We start from the raw sequence: 19,370 nt of genomic DNA on the forward strand, positions 1-19,370 counted from the left end.
GTCCGCGAGGCCCGCGCCCGCGGGGCCGAAATTCTCGCCGAAGATCTCGAGCGTCTCGCCGCCGGCCGTCCTGAGCGCCTGCGAGCTCTCCACGCCGCCGACGGCCACGGACGAGATGGACGGCGGCGCGTAGACGATGCCCGCGGCGTCCTCGAAGACGTCGGCCGTCCGCGCGAAGAACGACGACGCGGCCGCGACGCCCACGGTCAGCGCCCAGAACTTGGCCTCGCCGTAGCCCTCGCCGGCGACGCAGGTGAGCGTCGTCTCGGCGCCGACGGCGAGGGCGCCCGGCGTCGTCACCGCGACGTCGCCGCAGGAGAACTCCGCGACCAGAGCCGCGGACCGGCCGAACGTGATGGCCGCGGCCCCTTCGAGCAGCGCCTGGCAGGCGCCGCCGTCGTAGGGCTCGGCGTCGCAGGGCTCCCCGGGGCCGACGCAGTCGCCGCCGCAGGCCTTGAGGCCGTCCGCGCAGAAGGTGCCGCAGTACGGCGCGAAGCCCGAGCCCGTGAGCGTCACCAACCCGCCGCCGGCGGTCGGCAGGGGGCCGTCGGCGGCCGTCGCGGCCACGGCCGGCGCCTCGTAGGCCGTCTCGAAGGTCGACAGCGCGGAGAAGGCCGGGGACCCGGGCGAGGACACGGTGACGTTCCAGACGTGGCTCCGGCCGACGCCCTCGTCGACGGCCGAGCACGTGACCTCGGAGCCCGGGTTCGTCACGACGCAGCCCGTCGCTTCGTAGGTGGCGCCGTCGCCGCCGTTGCCGTACGTCGCCGTCACCGTCGGCGGGTTCGACGCGTCGTAGGTCGACGTCGGCACGTCCAGGGGGCCGACGTTCGAGCCCGTGAAGACGATTGCGAAGGGCCCGCCGCGCGTCGGGAGCACGGACGCGGACGCGGCGTCGATGGACAGGTCGTTGGCGTCGACGACGCTCACCGCGACGTCCAGGGAGGCCGCGTAGGCCTCGGACGTCGCGCTCTCGGTAGCAGTCACCGACACGGACCACTCCGACGACGACTCGAAGTCGAGGCCGTCGTCCCTCACGTACAGGGACCCGTCGCGGACCTCGAAGACGGCCGCCGCGGCATCGTCGAGCACAAAGTCCAACACGTCGTTCTCCGGGTCCGTCGCGCCCAGGGGCCCGACGAGCTGGAAGCCGCCGTTCTCGACGACGGACCCGAGGTTTAAGAAACTCGCGGCGAACGACGGCGGCTCGTTGACGTCCAAAATCCCGATACCGACGAACGCCGTCGCCGTCAGGCCGGCCGAATCCGTCGCCGTCACCGTCCCCGTGTAGCTCGCCGTCGTCTCGTAGTCGAGCGCGGCCGCGTCGACGACGGACAGGAGCCCCCAGTTCGTGCCGTCGCCGACCGCGTCGATCGCGAAGGGGCTCGCGCTGCCGCCGTCCAAGGCGAACGAATACGTCACGACATCCCCGGCGTCCTCGTCGGCGCCGTAGACGTACTGGCCCGCCTGCGCGCCCGCGGCCGCGGCCTCCGTGACCGCCAGGTCGACGGCGGACGCGGGGAACGTCGGCGCCTCGTTGACGTCGCTGAGCGTGATGCCGACCGTGGCGTAGGTCGTCGCGAAGCCGTCCGTGACCGTGACCTCGAGCGCGTAGGACGCCTGCGTCTCGAAGTCGAGCGCCGCGTCTTCGGCGACGGCGATCGCGCCGTCGGCCTCGCCCACGTCGAAGAGGTTGGCCCCCGAGCCGCCCACAATAAAGTAGGCGAGCACGTCGTCGACGTTCTCGTCCGTGGCGATCAACGTGCCGACGGCGACGCCCGCCGCCGAGTTCTCCGGGATCGTGAAGTGTTGATCCGCCGCGATGACCGGCGCGACGCCGCGGTCTAACACGGTGATCGTCAGCGTCGCGTCGCCGCTGCCGAGCTCGCCGTCATTGGCGCTATATGTAAAAACGACGTCGACGCCGTCGTCGCCGGACACGAGGTCGTCGGCCGTGTGGTTCAGGAAGAGGCGCCCCCCCGGCGACGCCCAAAAGTAGGCCGCGAGCTGCGCCGCCAAGGCGTCGCCGTCGTCGACGAAGGCCAAGGAATACGTAAGCGCGTCGCCGTCCTCGTCGAAACCGTCGAGCAGGGCGACCGTGGACCCGACGGCCGTGTTGTCGAGCATCGTCACGGCGACGTCGGCGACGACGGGCGCCTCGTTGACGTCCAGGACGGACACGCAGAGCGTCACCTCGTCGGAGCTCAGCGCCGGCGACCCGTCGTCCGTCGCGCGCGCGCGCACGAACACGAAATTCCCCGTCTCCGCGTCCTCGTAGTCGAAGACGACGTTCGTCGAGATCTCCGACGAGTCCGCGTCCACGGAAAACCGCGTCTCCGGCGACGCGCCGTCCCCAAAGTCCAGCAGATCATAGACGTGGCCCTGCCCGTCGTCGGGCTCGTACACATCGTCGTCCAGGCCGTAGCTCCCGCCGTCCGCCAGCGCGAGCACGGCGCCGACGGGCGTGTTCTCGGGGACGACCAACGCGACGGACGGCGCGTTGTGGTTCGCGACGAGCTCCGGCGCCTCGTTGACGTCCGTGACCGTCAGGGAGAAGGCCGCGGTGACGACGTTGCCGCCCTCGTCCATGACCGACACCGTCGCGTCGTAGGCGTTCACGGTCTCGTAGTCGACGGCGCGATTCAGCGACACGTGCGCCGTCGTCGCGTCGTCGGCGTCCGGCGCGATGGAGAACGTGTTGGCGTCGTCGTCGCCGAGGGACCACACGAAGAGCGTCGCGAAGGCGTCGGGGTCGTCGGCGACGACCGTGCCCAGCACGGTCCCGACGGCCGCGTCCTCGGCGACGGTCCAATCGCCCGCGCCCGAGAGCGTCGGCGCGTCGTCGACGTTGGCCATGGAGAGGTCGAAGGTCGTCGTCGCCGAGTACTCGCCGTCGCTGACCGTCACCGTCGCGACCCAGGTCGGCGCGTCGTCGTCGTGGTCTTCGGCGTAGGCCTCGTAGTCCAAGCCCGCGTTCGACGACACCGTGATCTCGCCGCCCGAAGACATGGAAAACTCGCCCAGGGACGAGCTCGGCGCCACGGTCATGGAGAACGTCAGCGCGTCGCCGTCCTCGTCGGACGCGTAGGCCGCGACGGACCCGACGACGGTGCCGACGGCGCTGTGCTCGTCCACCGCGAACGACGTCGCGCCGTCCCAGACGGGCGCGTCGTTGACGTCCGTGACGGCGACGGCCACGTACACGAGATCCTCGAGTTCGCCGTCGGACGTCGAGAACTGGACGCCGACGTAGGTCGACGCGGCCTCGTAGTCGAGGACGACCGCGGTCGCGAGCGACGGCGCGGCCGCGTCCGGCAGGCTCAGGATGCCGTGGGGGTCGCTCAGCGCGTAGGTTAAAGCGTCGCCGTCCTCGTCGGCGGCGCTCAGGTCGCAGGACAGCGCCGTGCCCGGGGCCGCGTTCTCCTCGACGGAGCACTCGACCTGCGTCGAGTCGGCTGAAAACTCGGGCGCGCCGTTGACGTTTAAAATCGTCACGTAGAGCGTGGCGACGTCGCTCAGGGGCGGCTCGCCGTCGTCCGTGACCGTGACGCAGATCTCGTAGGACGCCGTCTCGAGCGCGTTGAACGCCGTCGTCTTCGTGTAGACCTGGCCGGAGCAGGCCTCGATGCCGAAGTAGCCGAGGTCGTTGTCGCCGCAGCCGCCCTCGATGGAGAAGATGGACGCCTGCACGGGGTCCGGCTCCGTGACGTTCGGTAAAAGAGGCCGGCCGACCTCGGAGCTCAGCGCGACGGTCTCCTCGAAGGCCGCGGCGAAGTCGCCGTCGAAGTGCGGCGCGTCGTTGACGTCGATGACGTCGACGCGGAAGGTGCAGTAGCCCGCGCCCGGGGCGAAGACGCCCGTCGCCGCCGTCGTCGCCTTGATGGTCGTGTAGTAGCTGTCGCAGTGGAGCGCGTCGACCTCGACGGCCGACGACGCCGCGCCGTCGGACGACACGCTCAGCACGCCGTCGTAGGCGGAGCAATCCCCCAGACTCGACAGCGCGCCGGAGCTCGCCAGCGCGACCTCCGACGGCACGAGGGCCGCGCCGAACAACGCGACGTCGTCGACGTGGCCCGCGAAGGAGAACGCGCCGCTCAGGCCCACGGACAGCGACACCACCGACAGCGACGCCCCGACGGACGACCGCGTCTGCGCGACGAAGGTGCCGTCGACGGCGATGGACACGCCCTCCTCCGACACGACGACGCAGAGGTGGGTCCAGGACCCGCCGTCGAGCGGCGGCGCCTCGACGGACGCGGACACGGCGGCCGACGTGATGTCGAAGACCGCGTCGCACGAGAACGATAGAACGCCGCCGTGGACCTCCAGGGCGCAGGTGACGGCGCCCGAGCTGCCCGAGAGCTCGAGGGACGCGAGGCCGTGGCTCCCACTGCTCAGATCCTCCGCCGGCCGCAGCCAAAAGGCCGCGGTCGCGCCGTCGGACGACGCCGCGGCGCCCGCGGCGTCGTGGTAGTAATACCCGGCCCCGTCCAAGCCCAGCGACGCGTCGCCGTGCTTGCGCTGGATCTGCGTCCCGACGGCGTCGCCGGATAACTTCGGCTCGTAACTGTGCGCCGCCTCGAAGTCCTCGTAGGCCGCGGCGAAGCGCGAAAAGTCCGCGGAGCCGCCCCGCGCGTGCGCCGCGAAGGTCGCGCTCAGCGAACCGTCGCCCGCGTGGGTCGCCGTCGCCGTCGCGACGACGTCGCCGGACGTCTTCTCGTCGACCTCGACGCTCGACGGGCAGGCCACGGCGACGAGCGGCGCGCGGTCGCCGTCGCCGCAGTACTCCGTGTACCTGTGTGGAAATTAAATCTTCAACCCGACTTCAATGTGCGCGTATTCGAATGTTTCGACGCACGCTCTTCTGCTGTGCTTCGAGAACTCGACGAGGGCAATCGATCCGTCCAAAAATCAGCCGAATCGACTTCGATTTGACCGAGCTAGAGAGTTCTGAAGTCTTTGTTTCGACGCCGTCGCAGTACAACCCGTCGCCGTCGGCGAAGCACTCGACGACGCCCGTCCGCGCGTAGATGGACCCCCAGAGCGGCGTCGTCGCGAAGCCCACGGGGGCGGGCATGGGGTGGCCCGCGCCCGCGGGGCAGTAGGCCGCCTGCGGCGGGTCGACGTACTGGCCGCACAGCGCGGCCGTCGGCGACGTCGACCCCGCGGCGCAGAAGTAGCCCGCGTCGCAGGCGCCCGAGCACGCGGCGTCGCTCAGGCCCGGCTCGATGCCGTAGGTCCCCGCGGGGCAGGGCACGTTCTCGCCGCCGGCGCAGTAGGAGCCCACGGTGCACGTCGCGACCTGGGCAGGACAAGAGTGCGAAATTCCCAACTTCAAAGGCTCATCTCTCGGCCGTTTTCCACTCGTTCGGCTGATTTTTGGACGAGCGATCATCTCTCGGAGCGCTCTCGACGCGTGGATGCTGTTTCCGGAACGCGCGCGTGCGGAACACTCACGTTGAAGAGACGTTGAATCACCCTTGTCCTGCCCTGGTCGCGACGGCTTGTCGGTAGCGGTCGTCGCCCGACGCGGGCGTCGTGTACTCGCCGTCGAGCGCCGCCAGGGACTCGCTCCCCGTCGACTCGGGGCAGTAGCTCGCCGCGCCGTCGCCGCAGGCCTCGTAGCCGCGTAAGAAGGCGTGGAAGCTCGACCCGTCGAAGTCGAAGACGCCGAGCGCGTCGCCCTTCGCGGCGCCGTAGAAGACGTCGTGTTCCGCGTCCGCGCAGACGCCGTAGCCCGCGACGGGCGCGGCGAACGTCGCCGTCGCGCCGGACGCGAGGTCGACGACCGCTAAAACGCCGCCGTCCCAGGCCCCGTCGTACGCGTACTCCGCGGCGTAGAGCGTCCCGGAGGCGACGGCCAAGTGCTCGAACCTGCCGGCGAGCACGGTCGACGCCGCGCCGCCGTCGAGGTCGTGGGTCAGGACGGAGCCGGCGGCGGCGTAGTAGAGCGTCGACCCGGCGACGGCCAGGCCCGTGACGGGGTTCCCGGCGCCCGCGTTGAACACCTCGGAGAGCGCGCCGAGCCCGCCCGCGGAGATTGTCCCCGCGCGGACGATGGGCGCGTGGAAGTCGGAGCTGCCGACGTAGAGCGTCGCGCCGTCGTCGGAGATGGCCACGCCGAGGGGCGCGTCCAGTTCGACCTGCAGCTCGACGGCGCCCGTGGACGCGTCGACGCGGTAGACCTGGGCAGGAAAAGGGTGCGAAATTCTCAATTTCAAAGGCTCCTTTCTCGGCCGATTTTCACTCGTTTCGGCTGATTTTTGGACGAGCGATCATCTCTTGGAGCGCTCTCGAAGCGTGGATGTTTTTTCTAGAACGCGCGCGCGCGAAACACTCACATTGAAGCGACGTTGAATCACCCTTTTCCTGCCCCGCAGTAGACGCCGCTCGCGCCGGACGCGACGGCCGCGTAGACGTAGCCATGGACGGCGTCGTAGGCGATGCCCCGAAGGTACTCGGCCGGGCCGTTTCGCCACTCCTGCTCCGCGTCGGAGCGGCCGCAGTAGGCGTTGAACGCGGCCTTGCGCGAGGCCTCGCACGACGTCCCGGCGTTGTTCGGGTCGACGAACCACACCGCGGGCGTCGTCGTCTCGCTCAGGACGCTGCCGCAGCCGCTGGGCAGGCGCACGTAGCACGCCTCGGCGCCGTCGGACGGATCGGCGACCTGGGCGACGAATTCGACGGTGGACGCGTCGTGGACCGAGGCCTTGTAGAGCGCCCCGCCGCCGTAGTCGGAGAAGTACAGCGTCCCGTCGTGTACGGCGCAGCCCTCGAGGCCGTAGGCTCGCTGCGCCGTCGGCGCGGCGATGGCCGTGCCCGCGGGGCAGCGGTAGCCCGCGGGGCAGGGGCCGCTGCAGTCGCTCGTCAGCGCGCCGGACGCGCCGTAGCGGCCCGCGGCGCACGCGCCGCCGCACGCCGCGGAGTGGTGGCCGCTGGCGTCGCCGTAGGCGCCCGCGGGGCAGGAGACGCAGGACGACGCGCCCGCGAGGCTGTAGGTGCCCGGCGAGCAGGACGCGCACGCGTGCGCGCCCGCGGCGGAGTAGGTCCCCGCGGGGCAGGGGTTCGCGTAGGCGGCGCCCGCGGTGACGCCGACGCCGTCGGCGTCCGTCGACGACGCCGACGCGTAGGAGCCCGCGGGCACCTCCGCGCAGTTCGTCGCGCCGCCGGCGCTGTAGAACCCGGACGGGCACGCGGCCTGGAAGCAGGCGCCGGACGTGACGCCGTAGCCGTCGGCGTCGCTCGCCAAATCCGTCGGGAAGTAGCCGGGCGCGGCCGCGTGGCACGTCGACAGGCCCGCCTCGTCGGCGTAGCGCCCCTCGGGGCAGTCGTCGCACTCGAGGGAGCCGCTCGACGCCGCGAAGGTGCACTCCGGGCAGGCGACGCAGTCGAATTCCACGCGGTACTGCCCGCCGGGGCAGACGACGCACTCCGCGGCCGCGGCGCCCTCGGCGCACGACGCGCAGCCCGTGGACCCCGCGCCCGCGTACTCGCCGGCCGGGCAGGCCGCGCACTGCGTGTTCGCGGAGCCGAAGGCGAAGAAGTCCTCGGGGCACGTCGCGCAGTCGTCGAGCGCGTCGTGGTAGGCCGTCGCCGTGCCCGCGTCCGCGAGGTACTTGCCCCCGGGGCAGCCGTCGCACGCCCCGGCGCCGGTCGACGCCTGGTAGGTGCCCGCGCCGCAGACGGTGCACGACGTCGACCCCGCGCTGTTCATGGCCCGGCCCGCCTCGCAGGCCGCGCAGGACGCGCCGCCGGACGACGGCTGGTACGTGCCCGCGGGGCAGCTGGCGCAGTCGGACGACGAGTCGTGGTAGAGGCGGTTCGTGCCCGCGTCCGAGAGGTAGGTCCCCGCGGCGCACGCGTCGCAGGCCGTCGCCGCGGCGGCCGAGTACGAGCCCGCGGGGCAGACGAGGCAATCGGACGCCTCGTCGACGTAGGCCGCGTTGCCGTAGTTCGAGGGGAGGTACGTGCCCGCGGGGCAGGACGCGCAGGCCGTCGCGCCGCTGCCGGTGACGTAGGTCCCCGCGGCGCAGATCGCGCAGTCGTCGAGCGCGTCGTGGTTCGTGCTGTAGGCGCCGAAGTCGTCGTTGTACGTGCCCGCGGGGCAGGACGCGCAGCTCGTCGAGCCCGCGGTGTTTTGATAAGAGCCACCGGCGCAGACGGCGCAGTCGCCGCTGGAGTCGTGGTCCGCCGCGCTCGCGGAGTCCGCGAGGTACTTGCCCGCGGCGCAATTGGAGCAAGAGGACGCGCCCGTCGACCCCTGGTACTGGCCCCCGGGGCAGACGGCGCACGAGGAAGCACCGGATGCCGAGGCGTAGGTGCCCGCGGCGCAGGACGTGCAGGACGTCGCGCCGGCCGCCGAGTAGGTGCCCGCGGGGCAAGAAGTGCAGGACGAGTCGCCGCCGCCGGACGCGTAGGTCCCCGCGGGGCACGACGCGCACGTCGTCGCGCCCGCGGCCGAGTAGGACCCCTCCCAGCAGTCGGCGCAGGTCGTCTGGCCCGCGCTCGGCTGGTACTTTCCCGCGACGCAGGACGTGCAGGACGTGCGCCCCGTGTAGGGGTTCGCCGTGCCCGCGGCGCACGCGGTGCAGCCGTAGCAGCTGTCGCAGCTCGCGTCGCACGAGTCGTCGCAGCCCCACCAGCAGCCGTCGTCGCAGCCGTCGTCGCAGTAGAGGCCGCTGTAGGAGCCGGTGCCGCTGTAGTAGCCCGCGGGGCAACCCGTCGAATCCTCGTTGATGCCGCAGAGGCGCCGCCGCTCGTCCTCGGCGAACTTGGCCGAGACAAGCGAGGCCGCGGCCGCGACGCGCCCCGACCGGTCGAGCGTCACGGAGGCGCCGAGCGCGCTCGTCCTGGCGCCCGGCGGCGCGGCGGCGGCCGCCGCGGCCGCGAGGGCCCGCGCGCCCGCGGCGCCGACATTCTCGGCGGCGCAGGCGTCGCTCGCGAATTCAACGTGGACGGCGACGTCGCCGAGCGCGCCGGCCGCGTCGACGGCGAGCGAGAGGCTCGGCGCCGCCGCGGCGCAGGCCTCGAGCGCCGCGAGGGCGGCCTTGAGGCCGTCCGACGGCTCCGCGTCCTCGAGGCGCGCGAGGAGCGCCGCCGTTGAGGCGGCGAAGCGGCCGCCGGGCGCCGCGTCGAGGCGCGCCGCGCCCGCGTCGAGCCAGAGCGTCGACGCCGTCCCGCCGCCCTGCTCGACGGCCGCCGCGGCGACGAGGAGCGCGCGCCGCTGGTCCCGCGGCGCGCCGAAGGCCCGGGTCGCCGCCGCGGCCGCGCCGGCGGCGACGGCGACGGCCGGCGCGGACTCCGCGGACGCGAAGCGGAGCGCCGCGTGGTCCACGCCCTCCGCCCGCAGCACCGCGGCGACGGCGGCCCAGCCGCGGTCCTCGCAGTAGCCGGCCCACTCCTCGGGCGCCTCCTCGAGCTCGAGCGCGACGGCCGCGGCCGCGCCGAAGAGGGGCGACTCCACCAAGACGTTGACGTCGACGTCCGCCGGGATCGCCGCGGCCGCGAGGTCCTTCGCGGCCGCCGACGCCAGGCCCCCCGGCAGGGCGCGCACGAGCGCCGGCGTCGAGTCCGCGACGTCCTCGCAGCCGCCGTCCATGAGCGACCGGAAGCCCACGGTGACGTGCACCGACCTGGGCAAGAACATGGTGATTCAACGTCGCTTCGACGTGAGTGTTTCGCGCGCGCGCGTTCCAGCAAAAGCATCCACGCTTCGAGACCGCTCCGAGCGATGATCGCTCGTCCAAAAATCAGCCGAAACGAGTGGAAAACGGCCGAGATAGGAGCCCTTGAAGTTGGGAAGTTCGCGCCCTTTTCCGGCCCCGGCACCGACGGCGCGTCGTCGTACGCGCGCGCGCTGTGGAGCGACCGCCGCGGCAGCAGGAGCGAGTCGCCGGGCCCGAGCGTGAGCGTGGAGCACGATTCGAGGAACGGCGCGACCTCGTCGTCGCCGTAGGTCGCGCAGGTGCCGAGCTTCGGCGACTCGTCGGCGGCGGACGCGCAGACGAACCACGTCTTGCGGCCGAGCACCTGGTGCACGAGCACGTCGGCCGTGTCCGTGTGGTTCGCCAGCGCCGACGCGCCGGGCGCCGACGCGTAGACGTGGACCGTGTCGCCCGCGTCGTAGTCCGCGACCGCGCCGGGCAGCCCGAGCGTTTTGAGCGCGTTCGACGACGCGCCGGCGGCGAACTTCTCGAGGCGCGCGACGAAGGACACGCGCGCGTCGCCCGCGAGCGCGGCGCCGGGGTCGAGGTTCGCCGGCAGCGGGGCGCCGCCGTGCCCCTTGACATCGACGGCGTCGCCGCGCAGGAACGCCACGACGGCGTCGAGCGCCGGGGCTGCCGCGCGCGCGCGGGCCGGCAGGAACTTTGGCGCGTCGAGGTCCGCGAAGACGGACGCGATGTGGGTCGCGTTCCGGAACTCCGCGGGGAAGGAGGCGGCGGCGACCGCCACCAATCCGAGAAGCGCGAGCATCGCGCACAGAACGGCAGATCAAGAATGGCTGGCCGTCGACGGAAACGAAAGGCTGAAACGCTCGGCTATCCGGTATGGTCAATGTAGCTGCTCGAAGCCGACATTGCCCCTCTAGCTTGTGGCAGCTCGGCGGTCGACGAGTTCGAATAGACTTCGCACTGCCGGCGCACGCGCGACAGCGCCGCGCCGAGCAGCAGCAACAGCCATGCTCCCCGGCCCGCAGATCCCCCAGGCGGGCACGGTGTCGTTCCCGGCCCGCGGCCATCACCACTCTACTAAGGAGCAGTACCAGATGCAGCGCGAGGTCGCGAGCGCCAACGAGCGCATCGCGTCGGCCGAGGCCTTCCTCCAGCCCCACATCCGCGCGGAGTACGTCTGCGGCTGGCACGAGCGCATGCGGCGGAAGGTCGAGGAGAACGCCGCGGCGTCCGAGGCCGCGGGAAAGAAGGCCGCGCACAAGCGCCTCGTCACGCTCAAGCGCGTGAAGCTGGAAGCGTTGTACGCCGAGGACGTGCGCGGCTGGACGTCGGAGCTCGAACCGGCGCGCGAGCGCGACGCCGCGACGAAGAAACGGGTCGAGCGCGCGGTCCAGGCCGCGAAGGAGCGCGACGACCGGCACGCGGAAGCGGTCGAGGCCGCGCGCGTCCACGTGGAGAACCACCGCCGCGCGAATATGCCCGAGTTCCGCGAGGCCGCGCAGCTCGCCGAGGCCGCGGCGCTCCAGGAGGAAAGAGTCAAAACCGCCGAGGGGACGCGCGAGGCGCGGGCCGCGGCGGCCTCCGCGGAAAAGCGCGCGCCGGACGGCCGCGCGTTCGAGCCCGAGGAGGACGTCCAGCCGTTCCTCGACGTCGCCGTGGGCTTCGCCGACGACGGCGCGCGGACGCTGAGCTCCGCGGCGAAGCGCCGCGCGTTCGTCGGTTCGCTCAAGGGCGTCCTCGAGGGCCTGTGCGCCGCGACCGTCGAGGCGCGCGGCCTCGACGTCAAGGTCGTCGGCAAGGCGCCCCAGCTCGTCGCGTCCGTGCGCGTCTCCGCGCCGTCCCGCGACGGCCTCGCGGGCGCCGTCGACGCGTGGCGCGCCGCGGCGGAGGCGAAGGCGCTCCAGTTGCCGGAACGTGCCGTGCGCGTGGGTCGACGCGCCGAAGCTGCCCGCCATGCTCGCGACGCCGCGCGACGCCGGCGAGGCCGCGAGCCGCTACCGCGACTCGCTCGCCTCGGCCGTCGCCGACAAGGCCGCGCGGCGGGAGACCGAGGCCGTCGCCGCCGCGGACGAGGACGCGTCCCTGGCGCGAATCGCGGACGCCGTGGCCGCGAAGCGCGAGGCGGAGCAGCTCGCGGCCGTCGCCGCGGCGCGGGACCGCTTCGAGGCCCTCGTGCGCGACGCCGAGTGGGCCAAGAGCCGCAAGGCCGCGGACGCGGCCGCCGAGGCCGCCCTCGACGCCGAGGCGCTCGAGGCGCTCAAGCTCGACGACGCGCGGGACGACGACGCGCGAACCGCCCGCGACGCGGCGGAGAAGGCCGCCGCGGCGCTCCACAAGGGCGCGCTGCGGCGCCAGGCCGCGCGCGAGCGCGCGGACCGGCTCGAGGAATTTACCGCGGACGTCGCCGAGGAGCCGTCGTTCGCGGGTCTGGCCTGGGCGGACCACGCGTCGGCCGCGGCCCGCGAGGCCTTCCTCTCGCGGCGGCTGCGGGACGACGTCCGGGCGGGCTGGGACCGCGACCTCGAGCGCGGGGAGGAGACCGCGGCCGAGGACCGGAAGCGGCGCGAGGCGGAGCAGGAGGTCCGCGACCGCCTCTGGGCGCGGCACCGGGCCCGCGAGGCCCACGCGCGCGACGAGGCCCGGCGGGCGTCGGCGGCCGTCGCGTCGGAGAACCTCGAGCTCCTCGCGGAGAAACGCGGCCGCGCGGCGGACGCGCGCGACGCCGCCGTCCGCGCGGACCTCCGCGCGCTCGAGGACCGCGACGCGCGGCTCCGCGCCCTCGCGCCGGACGTGCCGCCGAACCTCGCCCACAAGCTCCCGCCGTCCATGCGGCCCGCGACCGCGGACGCGAAACAGCTCCGCGACGCGCGGCTCTACGCGCACAACGCCGTCGCCGCGGGCCGGCCCCGGACCGCGTCCGCCGTCCACGCGCGCAACTCGTCCCTCCGCGCGGGGCTCATCGGCTAAGTTTACGCGTCCCACCACGCGTGGACGTCGACGGGATTCCGCGAGACCCAACCCGTGTGGACCTCGTCGTCGTCCTCCGGGAGGTGGTGCCGGCCGCGCAGGAACGCCGAGCAGTCGCCCGGCTCGTCGTCCTGCGTGTCCGGCTCGTTTTCTGGCGTGTCCGGCTCGTCCTCGGACGCGCGGCGGTCGGCCTCCGGCGGCGCGCGGCGGGTTTCGTCGGCGGAGCACTCCTCCTCGTCCGGCGGCGTGCAAACGTCGTCCGGCGGCGTGGAGTACTTGTCCGGTGGTGAATACGGCGGCGGCGCGCGGGCGTCGTCCTCCAGCGGCGCGCGGTCGTCGGCGGCCGGCGGCGCGCGCGCGTCCGGCGGCGAGTACGCCGCGCGCGGCGTGACCGTCGGCACGTCGGGCGCAGGCATCGCGGTGGCGGCATCACCGATAACGGTCTTGCGCGGCGCGGCGCGCGCGGCGCATGGCGTCACGGCCGCATGTACTTTCGGCTTTCGGCTGTCGTTTTTTGAGAGGCGACGCGGCTGGTACACCTTTTTGGGCGCCGTCGATTGATGCGTCGAGTGCAGCAGCGACTGAAGGCTATCTAGCGCCACTGGCCGGCCCTTCGGATTGCGCTTGCGCCGCTTGGACGAGGTCTCGTCGACGATCATCGTCTCAACCGTGAGCTTCAAGGCGGCGGCACCGTTTTGACGAGATCTTCAAGCAGGAGAACGAGCGCGAGTGATGCGCTCGACCATTTGAGTTTAAGTAGGCCACGACCGCGCCTGAGCCGCACAAACACGCCCACAACACAACCGAAACACCACATGCGCTAGAACCATGTCCGCGCGCGACCTCCTCGCCACGGAGGCGCGCCTCGCGGTCGCCCTGCGCCAGGCACCGACAAACCAGGAGGCCGCGGCGGCGCTGTCCACCGTGAGCCAGTACGCGGCCCTCGTCAACCAGACGCAGGACGAGCAGTCGTCGAGCGTCCTCAACGACCCGACCGTCGCCGCGTGCCGCTCCGCGCTCCTCTGGTCGCAGTCGGCGACGGTGCTCAGCGACGGCGCGTCGACGCTGTCGCAGTGCTGCGTGGGCGCCGCGACCGTGGCCCGCGAGGATCCGACGGTGGCCCATCGGCTCCTCGCGGACGCGTCGGCCTGCGCGCGCGCCTGCCTCGACGCGGCGGCGGCCGCGCCGTTCGCGGCGGCGACGGTGCGGGGCTTCGGCGGAATCGCCGCGCACGCGCGGTCCGAGATCGGGCGCCTCGGCGACGAGGCCCGGGACGACGCCGTCGCGCGCGCCGGCGGCGTCCACCGAGCAGGTTCGACTGAGAGTCTCGAACGCCCGTCCCCGCGCAGGCGCGAGCTCCGGAAGCGGTTCGCGCGCGACTCGTTCGAGGTCTCCGTGCGACTCGAAGACGTGGCTCACGCGCTCTGGGCCGGGCGGCTCGCCGTCGCCGTGAGCGCGGCGGTCATCGGCGACGCGACGCGCCAGTTCCTCGCGACGGCGCTCTTCCGGGGCCCGCGGCGCGCGTGCCGGCCGTGGCCGCGCGCCGTCGCGGCGTTCGGAAGCTCCGCGGCGTCGCGCGCGGTCGCGCGCGACGCGGCGCTCGCCGTCGCCGCGGCGCTCGGCGACGGGCCCGACGTCGCGCCGCGCGCCGTGCGCGTCGCCTTCGCGGCGGCCTGCGCGGACGGCGCGCGCGCGGCGCTCGCCGCGCCGGAGCGCGACGGGAGCGCCGCGGACCTCCTCGCGGCCCTCGGCGACGGCTTCCGCGCGGCGGCGGCGGGGCTGCCCGTCGCCGGCGCCGCGCACCTCTGCCTCGAGGCGCGGCGCGCGCGCCTCGCGGCGCTGCCCGCCGAGGGCTCGCCGTGGGCGCGCGCGTGCATCGCCGCCGAGGTCGCGGCGCTCGCCTGCGTCGCGGAGGCCGCGCGGGCGCCGCCCTACGCCTGGGGCCTCGAGATGGCGGGGCCCGGCGCCTGGCACGCGCGGCGGGGCCTCGAGGCGTGCTTCGCGGGCCCCCGGGGCTTCGCGGGCGGCGGCGCCGGCTTCGACGTCGCCGCGAAGCGCCACCAGGCCGAGGACGCCCCTCAAGAGGACGCCTGGGACGCGCTGCTGGCCATCGCGGGCGCGGCGGGCGTCGCGGAGCACACGCTCTGCGCCCGGAGCCTGGCGCTGCGGGCCGCGGCCAAAGCGTCGAGCTTCGAGGCGAAAGCGCTGCAAACGGCGCTCGCGGATCTCGCGCGGCGCGCGCTGGGGGACGGCCGCCTGCCCCCGGGCAACGCGCGGTCCTGCGCCCTCGACTGCGCGGCCCACGCGGGCGACGGCGCGCTCGCGGTCGCCGCGCTCGACGAGGCCGGCGACGAGGACTTTCTGCCCATCGTCTCCGTGCGGTTGCAGGGGGCGGCCCTGGCCGACGGCGCGACGCCGGAGCGCCTCGCCGCGGCCCTGGCGAGCGTCGAGGACGACCCGGACGCCGCCGAGGCGCTCTCGGCCTCCGGGGGCTTGGACGGCCTCCCGCTCGCGACCGCCGCGCCGCTCCTCGAGGCCGCGGCGACGCCCGCGCAGCGCCGCGTGGCCCTGCGCGCCGTGGGCGCCTGCGCCGACGCGGGCCTCGAGAAGGCGCTGAAGCGCCTCGCGGCGAAGCCCTTCGTGCTGCCGGTGGACGACGCGGACGTCGCGCGCGCGTCGCTGGAGGCGCTCGCGGCGCTCTCCGCCAGGGCGCGGCGCCTCGCGCTCGACGCGCGGGCCTACCCGCTGGGCGCGCGCCTCGACGCGCCGCGCGCCGTCGTCGTGCTCCTCGCCGACGCCGCCGAGGCCGGCGGCGGCGGCCTCGCCGCGACGATGCGGCTCGTCTGCGGCGGCGACGGCGCTTTCGCGCGCGGCGGCTTCGGCGGCGACGCGGGCGCGAAGACCTTCCTCGGCGACGAGCTCAAGGGCAAGTTCGACCGGAGCTACCGGGGCGCGCGCTGCTGGGACGGCGGCGGCGACGCCGTCGCGACCGCGGGCTTCCCCGCGCTCGCGCGGGCGCTCGCCGAGGTCGCGTCCGTCGGCGCGCGCGGCGCGCAGCGCGACCTGCGCGACTGGGCGTCCTCGGAGCTGCTGCGGCTCTGGGCGCGCAACGGCGCCGGGTCCGGCGTCGCCTTCGGGGAGCTGCGGCGGTCCGACGCGCTGAGCCGCCTCTCGGAGCTCGCGTTCGCGGACCTCGACCGCTTCGCCGCGGAGGACCACACCTTCGTGACCTTCTGCGTGTCCTTGGTGTGCGCGCGCCAGGCGGGCGCGCGGGGCCTGCTGGAGCAGCTCGCGCAGATGCTCGCCGCGGAGGCGCGGCGGCGGGGCCGCGATTGTACTCCGCGCGACTCGCTCCAGCGGCTGGGCCCGTCGCTCTTCGTGACCATGCACCGCCACGCCCTGGATTGCGTGTTGCGCTACCTCGGCGGCAAGTTCGACAAGGTCTTCTGGGTGAGCTGCCTGAGCGAGACGACGCTGCAGATCTGCGCGGCGGGCGACGACGAGCGGCGGAAAAGGGTCGCGTTCGTCGAGGGCGTTTTAGGCGAGCCCTTCGCGGCCATCGTCTCGAAGACGGCCCAGTCCTTGGTGGAGCGCTTCGCGTCGGAGCTCGCGGGCCCGCGGAGCGACGAGGCGCGGCTGGGGCTGCAGATGGTCGCGTTCCACGTCTACGCGCGCGAGGCCGAGGACCGCCCGAAGAAGAAGGGCACGCCGAGCCGCGGCGCGCGGGAGAAGGAGGAGGCTTTACGGTCCCTCGTCGGCGAGCACTTCCTGCGCTTGATGGCCGAGATCATCCAGGTGAACTGGAAGCACGCGACGGCCGCGGAGAAGGCGCGGCGCGTCAGGGTCGTCAAGGGCCTCGTGGAGCACCTCGCGGCGAGCGACGCGGCCAAGTACGCCCACAAGGTGCTGGGCGTGCTGAGCGCCGCGCTCGACGAGGGCTCCGGCGAGCTGTCCGCCGTTTCTGTTACTGCCCTCAGCTGCTACGCGCGGCTGCTGCCGGAGGAGAGCCTCCGGCGGCACCTCGCGGTCGTCGTGACGGCGCTCGTCCCCTGCCTCCAGGAGGTCGGCGACGGCGCGGCGACGCTGAAGCGCGCCATGGCCAAGCGCGCGAGCGAGCTGCTCCACTGGCTGCTCGTCGAGCGGCGCGCGGTTTTAGGCCCCGCGTTCGCGTCGGTGCCGAGGCTGCCGGACGTGCCGGGCAACGCCGTCGTCGACGCGTGCCGCGCGGCGCTGGTCGACGAGCGGGCGAAGACGGCGAACCTCGACGCCTTCCTGGGGCGGTCCCAGCACGAGCCCGTGGACGTGGACGCGGACGGCGGCGACGCGGCGGCGGGCCCGGCGTCGCTCCGGAGCGAGCTCCAACGCCTCGCGCCGCTGCTCGAGGCCGACGCGCCGGGCGTGCGCGCCGCGGCGGCGACGGCGCTGTCCGAGACGCTGACGGCGCGCCACGACGACTTCGCGGCGCTCGTCTTCAGCGGCGACGTCGGCCAGGCGCGGACCTGCGTGGAAATCAACCGCCGGTTCGGGACGTCCCGACCAAACTTTGAAATTCTCTAGCTCGGTAACTTCGCAGTCGATTCGGCTGATTTTTGGACGAATCGATCGCTCTCGTCGAGCTCTCGAAGCAGAGCCGAAGAGTTTGTGTCGAAACATTCGATTACGCGCACATTGAAGTCGGGTTGAAGATTTGATGTCCACACAGGCGCGGACGCCCGAGGTCGACGACGTCGCGTCCGCGCTGCTCCGCGGCGCGGCGCGCGGCGCGCGGGACCGGCGCTTCCGCCTCGCCGTCGCGACGGCCTTGGGCGATTTAGGCGCGCTGGACCCGGCCCTCGTGCGCGTGTCGCTCCACGCGCGAAGTGACCCGACGGACGCGGACGCGGCCGCGCGGCGCGAGTCGTCGACGCGCGCCGCGCGCGCGGGCACGCCGAACCCGGCGACGTCGGGCAAGAAGAAGCGGCGGGAGAACGAGGCCGACGAGCTGCGCGAGCCCGTGAACGGCGGCGTCCACCTCCAGCCGCCGCCCTGGGCCGAGGCGCGCGACGTGCTCGGCGCGCGCGTCGTCGCGCGGTACCTCGTGTCCACGCTCCGCGCGGCGACGTCGACGGGCGTCCAGGACCGGAGCGCCTTCGCCATCCAGGAGCTGCTGAAGCTCATGGACCCGGACGCGGACGACGCGCCGGCGCCGAAGGGGCCGCCGCCGTCGGGCGACGACCGCGCGGCGAAGCGGCGCCGCGGCACGCCCGTCGCCGACGGGTCCAAGCGGAAGCGCCGGGGCGCCGAGGGCCTGCCGGACTGGGCGCGCAAGATCTTCGCGGCCGGCGACTGCTACGAGACCGTGCTGACGTACGCGGCGACGACGTACGCGATCGCGCTGCCGCCCCGGGAGCGCAAGGCGCGCCAGGAGTTCGTCGCGTCGAGCGGCCACGACGCGCGGCTCTGGGTCAAGTCCTGGGCGCGCCACCTCGCGGTCTTCGCGCGGAGCCGGACGCACGCGCCGGTCTTCGTGGCGTGCCACGCGTTGATGCGCGACGACGACCGGCTCTGCGCCGCTTTATTACCCTACCTCGTCGCCGACGCGCTGTGCTGCGGCGAGGACGCGGACGCGCTGGACGTGGCGCGCGAGCTCACGAAGGCGCTGGAGGTCGCCGCGGACCCCGTCGTGCTGAACCTCGTCTTCTCGCTCCACGCGACGATCGAGCGCTGGCACGACGCGGCCCGGGCCCTGGAGCGGGAGGACGCGGCGCGCGCCCGGAGCCGCGGCGCCGTGCCGGCGACGGCGGACCGCTTCGCCTGCTTCGTCGACGAGGACGGCGGCGCGCCGCGGAAGCCCGTGTCGGAGCTGCTGGCCGTCGCTCTCGAGGCGCTCCCGCCCGCGAAGCTCGCGGACGCGGCGGCGTCCATCGGAGCCGACGCGCGGAGCGTGCTCTACCGCGAGCGGGCCCTGCGCGCGGCCCACCTGGGCATGCGCCAGCTCGCGGGCCGCGGCGCGCAGTGGCACGACGGCGCCGACGGCTACGTGCCCGTGCTCGGCCAGGCGGACATCGAGCAGCTCGAGGTCGTCGCCTGCCGGCTGGACGACGACGCGGACTACCTGGGCGGGTTGAGCGCCTGCCGGCGGCGGGCCCAGATGCCGGGCACGCTGCGGCAGCGCGTCCGCGAGATGGAGCAGGAGGCGCAGTGGCAGCAGGCGCTCGACGGCTACGAGCACGTGCTGCGCGCGGCCGAGGGCGCCGCGCGCGCGGACGCGGCGCGCGGGTTGTTGCGGTGTTTGTTGGAGCTCGGCCACTGCGAGTCGGCGCTGCTGCACGCGGACGGCCTCGCGGCGCGCGGCGACGCGTCCGTCGCGGCCGCGGTCCGGCCCTTCGCGGCGGAGGCGGCGATGAAGCTCGGGCGCTGGGATAGGTTGGAAAGGGATGCGCGCGACGACGGCGGCGGCGACGCGCGCGTGGCGCTCGCGACCTGCGTCGCGGCGCTCCAGACGCGCGCGGCGACCGGCGACGCGGGCCCGTTCCGCGGCGCCGTCGACGCGGCGAAGCTCGCGGCCATGGAGCGCCTCTCGGCGAGCACGGAGTCCTACGGCCGCGCCTACCCCTACGTCGCCCAGCTCCACGCGATCCGCGAGGTCGAGCACGCGGCGGAGTTGTTGGACGACCCCGACGCGCGCGACTCGGTGCTCCGGCGCTGGGACGACCGCCTGCTCGCGGGCGCCAAAACGTCCGCGGCGGGCTG

General features: G+C 73.9%; 1 protein-coding gene across 1 annotated transcript; it reads right to left on the reverse strand.

The window, feature by feature from the left end:
• Positions 1–8,242: 8,242 nt before the first annotated feature.
• AURANDRAFT_22518 (hypothetical protein) lies at positions 8,243–8,590 on the reverse strand (the record flags this gene model as incomplete). The annotated part of the gene is made up of 1 exon (XM_009036422.1): positions 8,243–8,590. A coding segment is annotated over one exon (348 nt), but the record flags the coding sequence as incomplete, so codon positions are not given.
• Positions 8,591–19,370: the final 10,780 nt, after the last annotated feature.

Source organism: Aureococcus anophagefferens, assembly GCF_000186865.1.
Source record: "Aureococcus anophagefferens unplaced genomic scaffold AURANscaffold_4, whole genome shotgun sequence".
In the NCBI taxonomy this organism is placed as follows: domain Eukaryota; class Pelagophyceae; order Pelagomonadales; family Pelagomonadaceae; genus Aureococcus; species Aureococcus anophagefferens.